This window comes from Pangasianodon hypophthalmus, chromosome 2, assembly GCF_027358585.1.
Source record: "Pangasianodon hypophthalmus isolate fPanHyp1 chromosome 2, fPanHyp1.pri, whole genome shotgun sequence".
Classification (NCBI taxonomy): Eukaryota; Metazoa; Chordata; class Actinopteri; order Siluriformes; family Pangasiidae; genus Pangasianodon; species Pangasianodon hypophthalmus.
In genome coordinates this window covers 9,980,159-9,998,397 of record NC_069711.1, presented here as the reverse complement: position 1 = coordinate 9,998,397, position 18,239 = coordinate 9,980,159, and the positions used below count along the sequence as shown (strand labels likewise).

Sequence of the window (18,239 nt, the reverse complement as noted above, 5' to 3'; positions counted from 1 at the left end):
TCCTTTGATTGCACTGTGTGTATAATCTTTTCATCTTTAGTAACTACTTCATTCTGCTCAGGGTAAAATAAAACTGGAATTTATCCCAGGAATACTGGGTGTGAAGCAGGAACACACCCTGGATGAGATGCCAGTCCATCCAAGGGCACCATTCACACACACATTCACACATTCATTCACACCATTCCACTGGCATGTAGTTAGGAGGAGGAAGGAAACTGGAGAACCTAGAGGAAACCAATGTGGATATGGGGAGAACATGTGTGAGCTGTGAGGCAGTAACAGTACCCACTGCATCACTGTGTCTCAGTAATTAACAGTAATAGCCACTATTAACACTGTTGGTTGCTGCCATAGTAGCAGTAAAATTAGGAAATGTAAAGAGAAACAATTCATTTTCATACTCTGAACCCTATATTATGGTTTAGAACATTTTGGAAAAATGAATATCAACTGGTTTCAGCACCTGCAGCTTCAGTAGCACTGCTCGTATATCTGATGCTATAGTTCATCTATGTAGAAATTTTGGGTACTAACTTGCATTGGTTTTATTCCTCTCTCCATCTCCTACTACTTCTCCCTCTCTCTCTATTTTAATAAAGATGTTTAAAAAACACAGCAGAAAAAAATGACTTTTATATAAAAAAAAAAAAAGATATAAAAAAGATAATTATATGTATGTACAGCTATGTGTCCGTACACCATATATGCCATGTTTCCTTTACACTAAATCTCTTTCTCAGATATGGAGTTCCTTGAGGTTCTAACCGAGGGTCTCAACCGGGTCCTCCTCGTGCGTGGTGGAGGTCGTGAGGTCATCACCATTTATTCTTGAAAGAACAGCTTGCATCAGCCCACACCCACCCCCAGCTCAACCCCACCAAATTTCTCATTCACATAGCCAACCCCAAAACATCCCCAAAACACTCCCCTACCACACCCAAGCAATATCCCAGAATTCCCTGTGCTTATCCTACCCCCATCCTAAAATGGAGCCACCACGGATCCTCTTATTACTCTTTCTCCCTCTTTAATGAGCCCTCAGAAAGGCCCCTTTTACTCATTTTCCATTAAGTTCTATTACTGGCCACTGCATGTTCTTGGCCTACTCACACTCTTTGTTGTTTGTGATCTGATGATCTATGATTTGCCTGCCCAGTTCAGTGCCACATATGATACGAGGAAAAACTATTGATGTCGTTTCTGCTGCATTCCTGGTGTTTTCTCCAACCCCTACTTTTCCCATCCAATCAGGAGATGTTTGAGGGTTGCAGAAATACAATGGGCAAGGTTTTAGGATATATCTGCTTCCTTTAAGGCTTTTATTTTTTCATTTTTTTAAACTTTATTATTTATTTATTAAAAAATCAGAACTTGCCAGGAAGACAACAGAAGCCAGACAAGCTGAGGATCTGTCAGTCGTTACATCACTGTGATGAAGCGATGAATTTTGTGATGGACTCGGACCGAGGAGCTGACAGTGATGGTGGCACAGCACTATTTCTGCCACATTGTGGGCTGCTTTCCCAGAAGTCATGTGTCATGAGTAGGACTGACAGTCACGGAAAGAGACTTTCATGCTGAGATGTTTCAGTTTGATGTGGCCGCTTTCAACACCCACCTAGTGTGCTAGGAGAAATTCAAGGTGGAAACGCTTAGATCCCCCAGAGCGTACTGGGAAACATACATCTGTGCTCTGTTTTCTTGGCACAGTTCTGCCATTTTATTTGTGTATGTGTGTCTAATTGTTTTCCTCTGTGTATGCCCTGACATTTTCACTTCTCCTGGTTGGATGTGGATAGCTACTCCCTGCCAACCACAATATGTGCCAAAACAATAGTGGGAAGATCTGTGATTTGCTGTCTCAAAATGACAGAAAAAGAAAAACAAACAGGACTTATCTGTATTAATGGAGTGTTATAAGTGAGAGGAAACCTGTAACAAGCAGAATGTTGGAAGAGGAGTGGATAAAAGTCTAAACAGTGTATAATCTCTGAGGAATTGAGAAATATTGGTTCCCTGGGATTCACTGGTGAGGAAGTGACCTTATGTCACAGGGCTGACTCTAAGAGTCTTCAGGATGGATTTAGGCTTCTCACTGTGGCATTGGGAAGTGTACTGTACTGTACTGTAGCCCCCTTCACGAGCACTCAACCTGCACTGGCAGCCACTGTGTAACAAGTGATTTAATGAGTCTGCGGATTCATTAAATGTGTGCGTGTGCGTGTGTGTGTGTGTGTGTGTGTGTGCATGTTCGTATGATCCATCTGTGGGAACTTGAAAATTTTTTCGCTTTTTACAAACAGGAAAACATATATGTTTGTTACATTTACAAAAAGATATATATAAAGTATCTTTACCACTAATAAATATAATCTGTATTGGACCACATCAAAATATCTTTGTAAAAATCATAGAACTATATGATACAGATGTTGATTGTGCCATATGACTGACAATACATATCAGTTTAAACACTATTAGTTTGAGCTAACTTGAACGTACATAGGAAGAAGTAAAAACCGTCAGTAGATAGAAATGAAATATGTCCTTAAGTCCAGAAACTCCTTGCAGTATGAATGCAGTGCCAATCATATGCAAATCGTAAATGAGTTGTGATCTAGTCGGAAATGCTGAAGGAGTTCCTTGAAAGACATCTTTTACAGTTGAGTAGTTAAAATTCAAATGAATGTTAGAGATGAGTAAGATCTGAAAGTGCATAAAGAACTGGTTGTGCAATAGCTGAAACTGGGAGAGTCATATAATCATTGCATTATTTATTTTTGTATGCAGATATTTTATATATGTGGGTTTTATTTTGTATCATTTTCACATAAAAAGCGGTCAGAGTTTAAGTCTATGTTTTGTTTCTGCTCAGAGTTATCGTCGCTTGCGCTTCACTAATGACAAATTAATATATATATATATATAGAGTGTTTGTGTTTTAAATGTTTAAAATGTCCCATACATTGCGAATGCTGCTAGTGTACCAATAGATATGTATTGTGTGTATATACATAGAACTAAAGTATTTACAGATATAAAAATATTACACTGTAGTACTGAGAAGGGGTAGACATGCAAAAAATACATATCAGTGCTGGTGATTATTGCATTTAAAACAGTTCAGTTCTGTGGGCTTTCAGACCTAACACCAGTCGGCCTTTCTGTGCCAATCTAAAAGCTAAAACTAAAACTTTATGATGCCATATAATATTAAAACATGCAGTAAAGCATGTAAGAATATGGCTGCTTTCCGTTCTAACAGGAAACAAAGAATTCACTCTGAGCCACTGCATGCACTCTTATTTGGTTTCAGTATTAACCGCACACCGTATATAAGAGTAAATCTTTGCTCAAGTGTTGCCTGCATAGACTGAGCCTAGCATTTCAACAAGTTTCCCGAAAAAGACGATCACGAGCTTGTTTGAAAAGCTCATTTTAACTGATAATTTGATCCTTTTTATCGCTGTTTGCATGGTCCATGTATGAATATTTGTTCCAGTGGTTTATATTGTGTATTGTATGTAGAACGTAGAAAGAAGAAACGTGGGAGGGATCTGCTAGAGCCCATGTTGCAGTGTTGCAAATCATTTAGCAGTGCTCAAAGGCAGCACGCCAGAGTGATCATGTCCCCGAGCGCTCCTGGTCGGCTGTAGCTTTGGGAGCATTATACTGTACTGTTGTGTTTTGATATTAATATAGTTAGATTAGCAGGAGACTTGAAGTATGGTATGAATGTTGTCCTTTTGACCTTGTGTGTTGTAACATGAGATTGCTTTTAGTACAAAACTGTGGTTATAGATTCATTCACTTCTTTTCAAACATTATGTGCAATACTGTTTCTCTTGGGGTTGACGTTCGTATGCATGTGAGAATTATTTTTATGTCTGCTTTATTCATGGCCCTATAGGCCATGGTGTTCATCAGCGCTCTTTGTATGCTAGAGGAGTGTACGTCACATCTGTTCTATGGTGGCTGAGACAGAAATGCACTTTATACAGGGTTGACGTTCTTTCCAGCGATGATGATGATGATGATGATGAAGATGATGATGTCATTCGGGGCACCTTTGCTGTCTGAGCACGCTGGATCCTCTCAGAGTTTCGGCTTCCTCTAGTGGCAAGAGTGTGTAGTGCAGGCATGAGGAAGCGACAGTTATTCATGGTTGCAGAATGGACAAAATATGTTCTCTGCAGTTACATACTACCTGATCAAGACGGTTTTCACTTTGCTGCATGAACCTGGTGTATATTTATGTTTGCACTTCTCCTGGATCAAGAGCTCTTTTGTTTTGATTCTTCACAATTATAAGACACATGTTCAAAATATATTTCTTGTACAAGATGCCGAATCAATGCAGTGACTCCCTCCCATTCTTCACCTGCTGCCCTACCCAACACTCCCCCAATCTCTCTCACACGCACACACACACACACACACACAACTCCCTCATCACCTGCCATTCTAACTTCCCCAGCACTGTATTAAAATGTAATCGCAGTAGACATATGATTATTGATCAAAGACTATAAACAAGCGCTTCCACTACTGGGCCTGGCTCTGTTAAAATGGACAGTGGACAAAATGTCCTCCTTCTCCACTTCTCCCTCGCTCTTTCTCTTTGTCAGAGAATTTGAGAGCGGAAACTTGCTAATATGTTGCAAGTGATGAATCAAACATTCCATGAGTCATTTGGAGAGCAACACTGTTCTTCACAGTGAGCTTTTAAGAGATATGATTTTGTCATCTTATAAATATAAAGGGCTCCAGATAACAATCCATATTTGGTTTTGAAGTGTGACAATGACCAAACATCCCTTTACAGAGACGGCTTCATTTTTGCTAACGTATTGGCCACTAATTATCATATCCTGGTATTATCCTGGGATAACGAAATATTGTATTGTTGTAAGATTGATGACAATCTCCTGTGTCTATGAATTTTGTAATTTGTGGTCTAATCTTCTGGAAATGTCATATCAGCATGGCTTCCAGTCAATTATTTCACATTATCTGGCCACATCATTTTGATTTTGTGTGCACGAACATAGCAGCACTTAGAGACATACGTGGAAAATACATCAAAATGTAAGTAACATGAAATATCAATCATTATGTTCAGAGAAGGTCTGACTGTATTGTATCTCACTAAATCAAAGATACACATTAGCATCTTGCTGATGAAAAAAAAAGATATTTCCGACCACAGCAAACTCAACTCTTTGTTAATATTCATCATCTGTACTTGATCTGTACTGGTAATATAATTCTTTGGTCTTTGGAGCTTTACAATCTGTTCCAGCTATCAGCAAACATTAAACCTGAGAGTTTATTGTAAAGAAAAGTGGTCTGCTAAGATGCAGTCGTTAGGTTTTAATGCTATAGATGTTATGTCCAGCCACAGCTGTTCTAACAGAGCCAGAGCCCAGCCTTGTTGTCTTACTCAACGCATGCACGTTATCCTGAACAAGTTGATATAACTCAATATATATTGAAATGTTTTGTGGTTCTCAGTATTACATTCACTCAGTTTATTTTGAAATGTTCAATTTGTTATTTTTACAAGTTGTGTGGTGTAACATATTGTATACAAATGCTTTATTTGGGTATATCAGTAGGCTATGTAGAGTGAATGAGTGTATTGGTTACCTGAGTCTATTTTTATTATAGTTTCAATATAGTTATCATTATTTTACTTTATTACAATGAATACAGAGATAACTTATCAACAGAAAAAAAAAACTGATTACCAAAGTATATTTAAGTTAATTTAGACATATATCTATATAAATATATATTATTCTGTTTTGAATTAAAAAGAAGCTTGATGGTCCTATTAAGCCACAGGTCACACCAACTTAATTCTACACATTTCTACTTATGCCTTAAACAGAAACACCAATTGGCAGCTATACATGAACTGAGCCCCAAAATACACATATGGTGTGTGATGTGTGTGATGTGTGTGATGCATTGCTGGAAAGCTCAGCTTGGAAATGTAGAAATGTTAGGTCAGATGATAGGTCAGATGCCTTTTTTTAATCTTGTTCAAACCATTAACACCTGTTCAGAACCCAGTACTAGATCAGTTGAAACACAACCACTGGTCAAGAAACTAATCCTCATTCATGGTAACCTACCACTAACCAAGTTTAAAAGTAATACAGCAAACATGCAAACAATTTAAATCTCAGCTGTAAATAAAAAAGGCTATGGGAAATATCCGTTTGATTTCAAAAGGTCCTTTTTTTTTTTTTTTGAACAGTTTGGCCTGGCCTAAGCCTTTACATACCAGCCAATCAGTTAAGATGAGCAAGTCAAAAGTGTGTGAAGAGGATGAAACAGGACCCATAACATAAGCAGACAGGGTTCTTCAAGCTTGTTTTTTAATTCATGAACAATGTGCAATCCATTTTGTGTAAATTTTTGGAAGAGAATGGATATAGGGAAAAAAATATACAATTATGTAGATGTTTTACAGTTTTATTTTTCTTGGTAACAGTTATGGCAAACTGTGTTCCACTGTTTCTCACGTATGTGCGCGTGTATGCATGTGTGCAGACATACGTATGCACTAAAAGCATTAGGGACCATGGGCCAGGGTGGAAAGGATTTCTGTACATTAAAGATATGATTAGTGTTGAAGTGTTTATTTTTTGTGTAATTGTAACTTCAATATTTTAAAGAAATAAATATTATATATTGTGTTTCATGGTACAAAAGAAAAAACGCAAATGTAGTTTTACATTTCAAATGCTTTAACTCTATGGCTTCTGGCAGTTTCCCATTCCATTTTATAGATTCGTCAGCACAAAATGCAATAAACTAATACCATTTTATTACTGATTTGTACAACGTCTTCTTTCCAGTGCACTTACACTTTTAATGTAGGAACAAGAAACAAACATTTTGTGTCAATTATTTATTGAATCGCAATTCATTATGTACAAATGACACTTTATATAAAATAACACAAGGGAAATATTCAAAACTATCTGTTCAGACCAGCAAATTCTTCATGAATGATTTACATCCATCATCATTTCTTTCTGGTCCAAAGGAAAATTGAAAGTAATGAACTTTCAGATGCCCTAACAATAACCATCGTAACATTCACAAACAAAGAAATAAAACAAATGTTTAAGAAATTCTGGGCACTGCTTTTTAAAAAATTAAATGCAGAATCCAAAAAAATATCAATTTATTCAAGAGGGCTGCCTAGATGTGTTTCAGAAATGACGCTGGTAGTGAGACCCTTGCCCCATCCCCTGTCCCATTCCTTGGTTCATCCCCTGTCCCAGTCCTTGACTTAGCCCCTGTCCCAGTCCTTGACTTAGCCCCTGTCCCAGTCCTTGGCTCATTCCTTGTCCCATTCCCTGGCTATAACCTTGGCTCATTCCTTGCCCAAGTCCCTGGCTTAATCCTTGGTTAATTCCTTGGCCCACCCCCTGGCCTGATCTGGCCGTTAGGCTCGCTGAATTGACCAGCTGGTTAATAGCAGGTCCGCTCTGGATGAGTGTGTCAAGGGCTTTTTGCACACTAGGGTTGTCAAAGTTAATCCCAGTTCCAGCTCTCTGGAGCCCCTGAGGTGCTGCTATTCGGTTAGCAGGGGGCCTAATGCTCATGCGAGGACTCATCATGTCCTGAGAGTCATGAGCAGACATAGCCAAGTTGGACAGAGTGGAGGAGGAGAGGCTGGAGCTCTGTGTGGATCCGTAGCCCTGAGGCTGCGACACTGCTGCCTGGTTCTGAGACACCGAGGAACCTGAGCCACTGTTGAAAAGACTGAGAATTTTAGCCTGCAGCTCTTGCTGCTGGTTGGTGGTGGTGGCAGAAGCAGCAGGAAGGTGGGAGCTGTGTAAGGAGTGTGTGGATGGGTGTGTCTGGTGGGAAACAGGGGCAAGAGCCTGGGTGGACTGAGGGGTCTCATGAGTGACTGCTGCAGAGGACTGATGGGACCCTGCAAACAAAGAAAAGAGAAATGTAAATGTACTGCACTGGTGCTCTAATGTGGTCATGTATGAAAACATCCTGTTATTGTGGAACACTGACAAAACTGAAAATCCAAACAAACAGCCTATGTTTGGTGGAAGAGCTTTCAATAAAAGGTCTACACTCAGTCATTAAAGCATCATCACCACCTCCATTCTCTGTCTCAAAGATGTTTTGCTTTATGTACAAATGCTTACAATGCCTAAGCAACATGCAAACACATTGTTGTATACTATACACTTGCCGTCCACTTTATTAGGAACAGACGTACACCTGCACATTCATGCAGTTATCAGCCTATCGTGTGGCAGCAGTGCAATGCAAAAAATCATGCAGATACAGCTTCAGTTTATTTCCACATCAGAAATCAGAATGGGGAAAAAGGGTGATCTCTGTGACTTGAACCGTGGCATGGTTGTTGGTGCCAGATGGGCTGGTTTGAGTATTTCTGAAACTGCTGATGTCCTGGGAATTGCATACACAACAGTCTCTAAAGTTTACACAGAATGGTGCGTAAAACAAAAAAAATCCTGTGCAGAGGGTCAGCAGACTGAAACACCTTGTTGATGAGAGAGATCAGAGGAGAATGACCAGACTGGTCTGAGCTGACAGGAAGTCTACAGTAACTCAAATAAGCACTCTTTACAACCGTGGTGAGCAGAAAAGCATCTCAGAATGCACATCTTATCTTGGGGTGAATGAGCTACAACAGCAGAAGATCAGGTCCCACTCTTCTCAGCCAAAAACAAGAAACTGGACAGTTGAAGACTGCAAAAAGACCAGAACTGGCTAGTTTCGGTAAGTCTGCACCCATGATAGCAACAGATTCCTGTTCCTGGCTGTCAGGAGTGGAACCCAGTGTGGTCTTCTGCTGTTGTAGCCCAACCACCCCAAGGTTTGATGTTTTTTTTGCATGCTTTTCTTTTCTTTTGAGATGCTTTTCTGCTCACCACGATTGTAAAGAGTGCTTATTTGAGTTACTACAGCCTTCCGGTCAGCTCAAACCAATCTGGCCATTTTTCTCTAACCTCAACAAGGTGTTTCCACCCACAGAACTGTCCCTCACTCAATGTTTTTTTTTTTTTTTTTTTTTTTTTCCCCACACCATTTCGTAAACCCTAGAGATTCTTAAAAATCCAAGGAGATCCGAAGTTTCTGAAATACTCAAACCAGCCCGTCCGATACCAATATCCATGCTACAATCAAAATCAGAGATCACACTTTATCTTCATTCTGATGTTTGATGAACATTAACTGAAGCTCATGACCTGTATCTGCACGATTTTTTTGCATGAATGTGCAGGTGTACCTAATAAAGTGGATGATGAGTATCTATCTAAATCACTGAGGACAAATTTACCAAGGTGAGAGTCTGTGCTGCCTCGGACAAGACGATCACGCTTATCTTGCAGATAGTTAATGAGTACCGTTAACTCTTGAGGAGTCAGGAACCTTGGACGAGAAAAATACAAATGCAATACAATTATTATGATACAAATTTTCATATATACACCCAAACATTCCCAAAAAAAAAAATTGTGCATTTGTGTGACCATACCTGCCCTCTGACAGCAGCGTGATAGCAGTCAGTACCGAAACTGGGTGGCCTTGTCTGTCATGCTCTCTCATCAAAACCTCATCTGCCATCTTCGCAGCTTTTCTTGAGATCTCATCCCGCTCCTTGGCACGGTTCTCCATCTTAAAGGTGTCATAGTTGTGAGCCACTAAAACCATAGCATCCTGCATGGGCATGTTTCTGTGTTCTTGGACACAATAACAAAGGGGAATTTCAAAATCATTTTACATTGCATATTTAATAAAAGGAAGGAAGGGTCCAGTTAACTAGTATTATCAGTCATTAAGCCACCTAGCTTTTGTACCCTGTGGTGTGCCAAAGAGAATGTTGACTGTGCAGGAGCGATGCACTTCGTGCTGCTGGGTGATGATAATGGCGAAGGGTGTACGAGCCCGGCTGACGTCCTCCAGAGCCTGGGTCAGAGACACCTCTGTGTTGAGGAAGATGAGGTCCACCACCATGCCCAGATCTCGCACCTTTCTCCCCACCATTTCTGCATACTCCCTACAGAAGGTCAAACCAAGAGGACAAACTGTCAACATTAATCAGTCCCATTTCTATGAAACACAGTTTAACAAGTGTGTAAGTATAAAGAACAATAAAATGTATTAATACTACTCATATTTTTTTTATATATATGGCACAATAGAATTCATTCATAGTAACAAAAAGCAAATATTTCAACTGACTCTGAGGTCTGTTGATAAAGCAGAAAAGAATGATGGGAATCACAGGACTCACTTCTGCTGCTTGTTGACCACGATGACAGAGCAGTCCACAGGTCTCTCAGCATCGTAACGTCTCTGCAGCTCTTCATAGTACTGACGGTACAGCTCATTCCTCCTGCGCTCCTCAGGGCGTATTCGCTCCTCTACATAACCATATTCAAACGATAGATGTAGGAAGACCTCTTTATTATGAACCACATCTGATCATATAATATCCTACAAATTGAATATAAGGGAATTTACGCAATTTTAAGGAAACCGACCTTCTGGTTCTCTCCTGCCACTCCAGTTCTCCCTGTAGCGCTCAGCGTAAGGATCATCTTTCTTGCGGTACTGTTCATATTCACCACGGTAAAAGCGGTCATAACCGTCATTTCTGTGGCAAAGATTTTCCCCGGGTCAATACTGCTAACGTGTTTATAAACTAGTGAGGGTGCAAAATCAGCCATAATCTAACCCTGTTTCTTTACTCACTACATATTGGCATGAAATGAAACAATTAAGAACTCAAAGGGGTACTTGAACATGTAAATAGAGTATTCAATTAAGATGTTAACACAACCATCAACACTCGAGAGTGGTCTACTGTACATCACGCTAACTGCCATATTGCATACACTATATATCCATAGGTCACCTACTCATCTAAAATTTCTTCCAAAATGAAGGGTTTAAGGTGAAGGGTCATCTACCTGTAAGGAGCATCTCGCGAGTCTTTATCCCTTCCATCTGCGCTCCTGAAGCGCTCATCATCATGGTCTCGTGGTGGCCCAGGCCGTGGTTCTCGACTAGGTTCCCTCATGTCTCTGCCATCCCTGTTGTCGCGAGAGTCTCGACCCTGCAGTGGGGATCGAGAACGGGGATGGGGCTCCCTGCTGTCCCCATAACCAGCAGGCCTAAGCGGACAAAAAAACCAGTCAGAAACCTGGCTATGTCGGTAGTAAATGAACTGTGCTCTTTACACATTTATTGTCATGTAAAAGACATAGAATCAGTGACTCACTCAGACACTGAAATTTTAAACAATGCTCAATAGAAGATTTACTGAGGCATAAATATTATGAATAGAACGGATTGCCCAAGGAGGGGGAAAAAAAATCTCCAAAACTTCTCCAGATGCATTACAAGTTGGTGGTGTGGCTGAAGCTTCCATAAGGTTTTCTTCAAAACCAGTCAGTGTGCAGAGAAACAAAAGTGCAAAAGCAAGAACCTTTAAGCTAAGAGGTCTAATGTAGTGTCCAAATACAAAGAAAATAAAGGGCTTTTCCAGTATTTTCCTGCAAGTTTTCTGAGGAAACATGTAAAAGTGTATTGTCAGATTTGCTCATTTTACAGTACTCGTTTTACAAGACTTACACAAAATTGATCAGAAAATTAAGCATATTCTCATGACAAATGCAAAGTAAGAAAACCGAGGAATCCGTCAAATTTGATAAGGGACCTCGTTCTTTCAAAAATAAAATAAATAACCGATTAAATGTGATGATGCAGATGCTCCAAAAATGTGACGCAGATTCATTTTATTTCATGCAAAATCCAACGAAACGTCTTGGTGCAATCATTATGCAGCCCCACCCAACACTGCTAAATATACCGATCACAGAACAACTTAAAACTGATTGTAGACCTGTTCAAATTGCTGAAACAATTATGTTTTTTTTGTTTTGTTTTGTTTGTTTTTTTTTAGGTCAGTCTGATGCAGGAATTAACGGACGAAGATGTGAAGACATGGTTACTGAGAGTTAAAGACAATTTTTGAAATGCAGTCTGAACAGAATAAATAACACACTGTTAAGACACAAGGACACCAAGGAAAATAGTCTTAGATTGGCCTTTCAACTTTATTTCAACAAACAACTAAATACCCGTGAATAAAAAAAAAAAAAAAAAAAAAAGGATCCAAAAGGACACATCCTGAAGAGGAAAACCATAAATTTGGCATGTTTTCTGTTGCCTGTAACGATTCTTGCCGCTGTTGTCCGGAAATGCAAATGGGTTTGAAGGAGGGGATAAAACAAGTTTACTGGAAACCTGTCACCGAAACCTTCGCAGACTCCTGACAATACTTTACCTGCGTGGAGGACTTGACCTGGGTTTCTGTCGTCTCTCCGCAGCCATATTTACATCTGAAAACAAACCAATCCGAAGGTTCAACATCAATTTTCGAGAAAAGACCAAAGCTATGTGACGTCTCACTAAAGTTCAAAGTTCTTGAGGACAAAACAATTATGATAGAACTTTTTTATATTACAAAGATAGCAAGAAACATTTTCTGTATACAATAATAAACCAAAGATGACATGGAAAGTCCACATCTTAATAGATTACAATTAAATGGACAACACATTTGTTAAAATTTGTTTGAGTAAAACTAAACAAAACCAAATAATGAAGTAATGAATAATGAAGGTGCTTTCCATTTTGTGCTTATAATTTTGCTGGGATTTTCACTCACGTGACAGTGTAACCTAATCGGAATGGTCACTATGCCATGCTCAGATATTTCAGGTGTATTTCTGTATTATTCCCCCATATGGGCAATACACAATATACAGGCTTTCCTAAGCTCAAAATTAATGTTGTCCCATTATCACAAGGACTATTAAAATATCTGGAGGAGATTAATACTTTCGCCCAACTGGGGCCATATTCTCCTAACTTGCCTTATGATAAATTTATGCCTTTATGATAAATGGTAGTTGTAACCGACTTAATATCTGTGGCCTGCCACGACTGCTGCTGGCAAGATATAATCTATGGGGTTTGGGGTGCTAAAAGTTTCAAATCACCCCAAAACTAAACAAAATCTCACACAGTACCTCCTTAGGAATTTGCAGACTTCAGTGCTCTGGTGTACAGAAATTGTTGACTGGTAACAATGCATTTAAAGGTGCAGTTTGTAATTTTGAGAGCCCCATGCTGTCTGCGAGGTAAGTTAATTTCTGGGCAAGAAAAATTTTAAAAGAGTGTGTGGGGGGGGGACGACATAATATCACATGGCAAGGCAAAGCACAGATTATCTCTGAAAGTATATTACTTTCTAGACACACAGATTGACAAATCAGTAGCCCGGGCACACATCTGCTGCTCTACACACATCAGCAGAGGTATGATTGGGCCCATGGTAGAACAAAGTGGATTAATTAGCCTGCACGGGTGACGGATGATCTTTTCAGAATCAGGATGTTAAACATGTCAAGAGAAAATTAAGGCACTGACCAAACTCACTAATATTTTTTGTTCTATCCGAGGACAGAACACCAAATCTCAAAACCAAACAGTGGCCAACCACTTGTTGAGTTTTTGCTCGAGGGCACAAACATGACGTGCTACATCAGAAGTTCTGAAACCTAGTCCTCACGTACACACACACACACACAAAAACATGTTTTCCCTGCCCTACCACACCCACTTCAACTACAGAAGGGATGTTAATTAGCTGATCAGTTGAATCAAGTATGTTGGAAGCAGGAAAAACGCAGGGTTGGAAACCTATGGGCTACAAGATCATCTACTCATTCATTTCCGTTAGTCTGCATTAACACATTTAACTAGCTACCTTGCTGACCATACATTATTACATTATGTTAGCTACCCCTCTTTAGTCTGGTGGGCTAACTAATAAATTTATGATTTGTCCACCCCTGTGGACCTATAATACTTTGAAACATAACAAACTGCACCTTTAAACTGTGCAACAAGTTTAAAAATGTACGCCCTGTTAACTACGGCTAAGTAAAGGCCAGTTGGTAAACAAAGCAACACATGGCAAGTTAAGTGCACTTTGTGGTATAATCCATGGTATAAAGCCTTACCTAGTTTATAACCTCTATAAATCCGACCGTTATGTCCTGCTTTAGCTGCCTCAGCATCTTCCGCCCTTTCAAACTGCACAAATCCATACCCACGAAACAGGGACAAGGCTGCAAAAAGGAACAGTTTTACGCAGGAAAACATGATTCTGGATGATGGTTTTTTTTTGGGGGGAAATGGTCTTCATTCACACAGCCGAGTCCATGTTTTGTTTTGATGTTTAACTCCAATTACAATTCTTAAATGACATTTCAGACGTCCACTTTCATTAGAAGACTCAAATTCAAATACCAAACTCCATTATTCTTCAGTTCAGCTAATTATGATTTTGGATATGTACATTGGGTACTAACCCTGTATTTTCCCATATGGCCTGAACAGGTCTTCCATATCCTTCTTCGCCATATGTGCAGTGGGCAAATTGCCGACAAAAATCCTTCTCTCCAGGTCACGAGGGTCGTTGCTGTTGGTGCCGTAAGAGGGTGGAGAACCACTTCTGCTTCTTCTGTGTGACATGATGCTATAAGCTTCGGCTCCTAGCGAACACTTGCTCAAGGCGAATTTGGAGCTGGCGTTGTATACAAGAGTGTATACAATTTTTTTATTTGTTTTCTTTCTTTTAACAATTTATTTTTCACCCCAGGTCCTGAAAATGCCAGGGCATCAACATAAGGGAAGAAAAGAGAAATTCCACAGATAAAATGTCTGGAAAACACAGTGAAGTACTCTGCAACATTCAGGGAGAAATTAAACAAAATACTAGTGTAGAACTTATAAGAGAATATAAAAGTTAAAATGCTATTTTAACCGATTAACTGCATCAGTGAAGTTATTTCACATTCATAGAATCAAATTTTAACTGTATTAACCATAATTCTTCCAAGTCCGCAAGAGAGGCTGGTTTTTCTCCAAATGTCCACCTTAAGACAGGTGAAAAGTAAGCGGCCATATTCTGAGACGCATTTAGTTTGCGTGTAAATTATGAAAACTCGATAATTCCGTGTGTTGCTTTGGCAATCGCAGCCCAACATCCACAAGCCTAAATAATGGCTGCTAATAAGATCAACTAAAAGCAGGTGTAGTCCAAAATGCCATGCAGAAAATGGTAAAATGTGTTGGGGAAAAATTGAAAATGCTCCCCAAACATTCCATGTGATGCTGTCCATTCCTGAAACCACAAGATGATGATGAGAAAGGCATTTAATTCAGCAATGCTGTATTAATTGGAGCTGCAATGCAACAACCACGGAGCTCATTAGGATCCAGTGACAGGCAGTTTGCCTGAAAATGATTAGAGATGTGTTTGAAACCCATCAGTAAGAATGGATAGCATAAGGTGCTTGAGAGTCATTTCTGTGCTGTGGCAGCAACCTATTTTTTTTTAACATAGGAAACTGAATATGAGAAAAAGCCAACTTGCATATGTCATCTAATACATAATATTAAATGGTTTATTTGAAATATTTTTGTACTGTAACATCATCTGCCTCGCGGCTCCAACGCCCCCGGATTCGATCCTAAACTCGGGTTACTGCCTGTGTGGAGTTTTGCATGTGGCCGTGCGGGTTTCATCTGTGTTCTCCAGTTTCCTCCCTAAATCACAGTGGGTGGTTTGGCTAGGGTACTTGCTGCTAGTTTTGAATGAGTGTGTGAATGTACGTGTGTGTGGTGCCCTGGTGTCCCATTCTGAGTATATTCCTTACTCTCCCAAAGTGTTCCTGGAACTGGCTCCAGGTCCACCGAGAGCCTGACCAGGATAAACCGGCACTGAAAATGAATAATGAATAAATTATAATGTCAGTGTTCAATTAAAAGGTGTTTATGGGGATTTTTATGAGAGCACTTGGATAACTATAAGTAAACCACTGGCCCTGGTTAATTTGCTTATGGAAAATAAGCATTTGTTTTTCGTGCACGTGGAAAGCTACTGACTGTGGTCGTTGAGATCAGTGGGATTTTGGATAATGCTCTTTAAAAAGGATCATTCGCAGGTTAGAAAGCGAACCGGGTGCACTTCAGTAAACCCTGTTAAAACGAGCACAGCTCCAGTCTGAACTCGGTGGTGGCTTTCAGAGGGACGAATCTGTTTGTTTGCCGTCGGAAGATGAAATCTCAAAATCCACGCGAAGTCCAAAGTACCGCGGGGCAAAAAGTAGCCCGGAAATGCAGGTGGAGTGAAGAGACGCGTTAAAGGACAGGAACAAAAGGTGAGCGCTCTTCATTCATTCATTCACAATGCTTTAGACTGGTCTCCCGCAAACGGTCCGCCATTTTGTATCACAATAGCATCGCTGCCGTGATGCCTGCTGGGCCTGGTGCACAACACAACAAATCCAGCTAGCTAAAACACCCGCGACGGCGAAAATCGCACGAGATGCAGCCGGTTAGAGAAATGCACAACGCTGCACGCGCCGCGCCGGTGGCTTTAGACCTGAAACGTGCACGCGCGTCCGAACCGGTAGAACCAAACCGCAAACAGGACGCCATGTTGTTTAACCGCACTACAGGAGCAAAAATGAGGTTTCTGCTGACTGTTTATTGTTATTGAGTCATTTAGGTTTATCAGCGCAAAAGAAAGAGTTGTTTACATGCTGTTCCATACAGTTATGTGTTAGTTATATCCCTTCAGCGTTGTTGTTTACTACGCTGCAGAATGACACCACTCAGGCTAGCGAGCTAGCAGGCTAGGTACGGAGTTAACGTAGCTCGTGCTAGTCGGGCATTAATTAAAATTATACGTTTTAAATTCTTCTGTTGAATAAGAAAGCAGCCTTTACCTTTATCATGAGGAGTTGCCGGACTGTCTCGCCCCACACAGTCGGAACTCGAAACAAATTAGCGACAAACACAGACGCGATTTAACGGAGTGAGAGCCGCAGCAGCTCGCTGTGTGCGTGTGGAGGTCACACACGCATGCGCCGTGCACAGCACCCAAAGAGGGGCAGCGTGGGTCGGGGTCCTGGTTCAATCCAAAAAGACTTCGCATTCACTTCATAAGTGCACTATGTAGGCTGTGATTTCTAAGCCATAATGTAGTGCACTATATATCTATCTAATATGGAGTAATTTGGAATTCAACCAGTGACAAAACAAAAGCCCGTAAAAGGAGCGAAAAGGAGCGAAAAATCAAACCAAAAGTTCAAAAATCGTACACGATTTGATTAGTTATATCGGTTTTTATTTATTGAAAGTAATAGCTAAAATATTTATTTATTTTTTACATATGTATATGTTTTATTTTTCCATGTTCATACTGCTGCTTTGACACTGTAACAGAGTTTACAGTGTCAAAATACTGAGCTCATACTGACTGTAGTGTTACTGTGTTGTTTCAAGTCAAGTCCAGTGGGACTCTTATTGTCATTCCTCCATGTAACTCGTACAGACTGGAACGAAATGTCATTTCATGAGAAAGTCATAGTGTAACACGTAATAACCCAGCAGCATGGTAGACAGGAGTACATTAAGTAGTCTACATAAAGACAATTCAATTCAATTCAAAGCGTTTATTGTCATGTGCACAGTGAGGAAAAAGAAGTTTCCCTGTACAATGAAATTCTTTCTTCGCTGTCCACACTGAATGCCAAGACAAGTACAAACTGTGTAAAAAATAAAAACAGACATACACATACATACAAACAAACATAATAAAGTATAGCTATGTTGCAGAAGTAGAAATATAGATTATGTACATCTGTATGTGTGTGTGCAATATTGACTTGTGCAAAACAATATTATAGTACATGTAGTAACAGTACTGTGTTCACATGTAGCAATAATATGTAGTATATATCTATATGCGAGTGTGCAATATTGACTTATGCACAAAACAATAGTACAGTAAATACACAGTAAGTAGAAGTAAAGACAGTAAATACACAGGGCAGTGCACACTAACTAGACAGCACTACAGAGCACCAGTGTTAGTAACAGTAGTACTGTGCTTCAACCCTCTCATATAATTATACAGTTTACACTAAACTTTATTGTGTAATGTGTAGTCTGTTGTGTGCTTTGATTGTATGTATTGACTTTGCACCCCTTGTCACTGTGTTACAGTGAGCATGTGTATGTGGTGAGAGGAATGGCAGTAGAGTTTATTTGTGCCATTATTTTGAAGCTTTAAG

At 39.9% G+C, this 18,239-nt stretch overlaps 2 protein-coding genes across 9 annotated transcripts in view; one reads left to right on the top strand and one right to left on the bottom strand.

Annotated features, from left to right (window-relative positions):
* Positions 1-6,845, top strand: part of slc12a5a (solute carrier family 12 member 5a) — a 153,510-nt gene extending 146,665 nt beyond the window's left edge. For all 6 annotated transcript variants that reach the window (XM_053228115.1, XM_053228120.1, XM_053228117.1 and 3 more), the window contains one exon: positions 744-6,845. In XM_053228115.1, the coding sequence (XP_053084090.1) occupies positions 744-835 (92 nt within the window). In that variant the 3' untranslated portion in view covers positions 836-6,845. The remainder of the gene's footprint in view (positions 1-743) is intronic.
* On the bottom strand, positions 6,825-17,045 carry ncoa5 (nuclear receptor coactivator 5). 3 transcript variants are annotated; one of them, XM_026924505.3, is made up of 11 exons: positions 16,890-17,045; positions 14,466-14,758; positions 14,115-14,222; positions 12,371-12,425; positions 10,992-11,195; positions 10,563-10,675; positions 10,313-10,442; positions 9,876-10,075; positions 9,554-9,758; positions 9,356-9,447; positions 6,825-7,963 (listed from the first exon to the last, which is right to left on the bottom strand). In XM_026924505.3, exons 2-11 carry the CDS (start codon positions 14,626-14,628, stop codon positions 7,233-7,235), a joined length of 2,001 nt encoding a protein of 666 aa, XP_026780306.3. In that variant the 5' UTR covers positions 14,629-14,758; positions 16,890-17,045; the 3' UTR covers positions 6,825-7,232. The 3 variants fall into 3 exon arrangements, with proteins under 3 accessions (XP_026780306.3, XP_026780326.3, XP_026780333.3); XM_026924525.3 differs by lacking the exon at positions 14,115-14,222; XM_026924532.3 differs by lacking the exons at positions 14,115-14,222; positions 14,466-14,758 and having other exon boundaries at positions 16,890-17,041.
* Between the last annotated feature and the right edge of the window lie 1,194 nt (positions 17,046-18,239).

Excerpts from the sequence above, each read along its gene's own strand:
- ncoa5 (XM_026924505.3), bottom strand. The coding sequence starts at position 14,628 with ATGTCACACAGAAGAAGCAGAAGTGGTTCTCCACCCTCTTACGGCACC. Across the intron at positions 14,223-14,465 it reads GCCATATGGGAAAATACAGG|CCTTGTCCCTGTTTCGTGGG; the intron begins GTTAGTACCCAA and ends TCCTTTTTGCAG. Across the intron at positions 9,448-9,553 it reads ACGCTGCTGTCAGAGGGCAG|GTTCCTGACTCCTCAAGAGT; the intron begins GTATGGTCACAC and ends TTCTCGTCCAAG.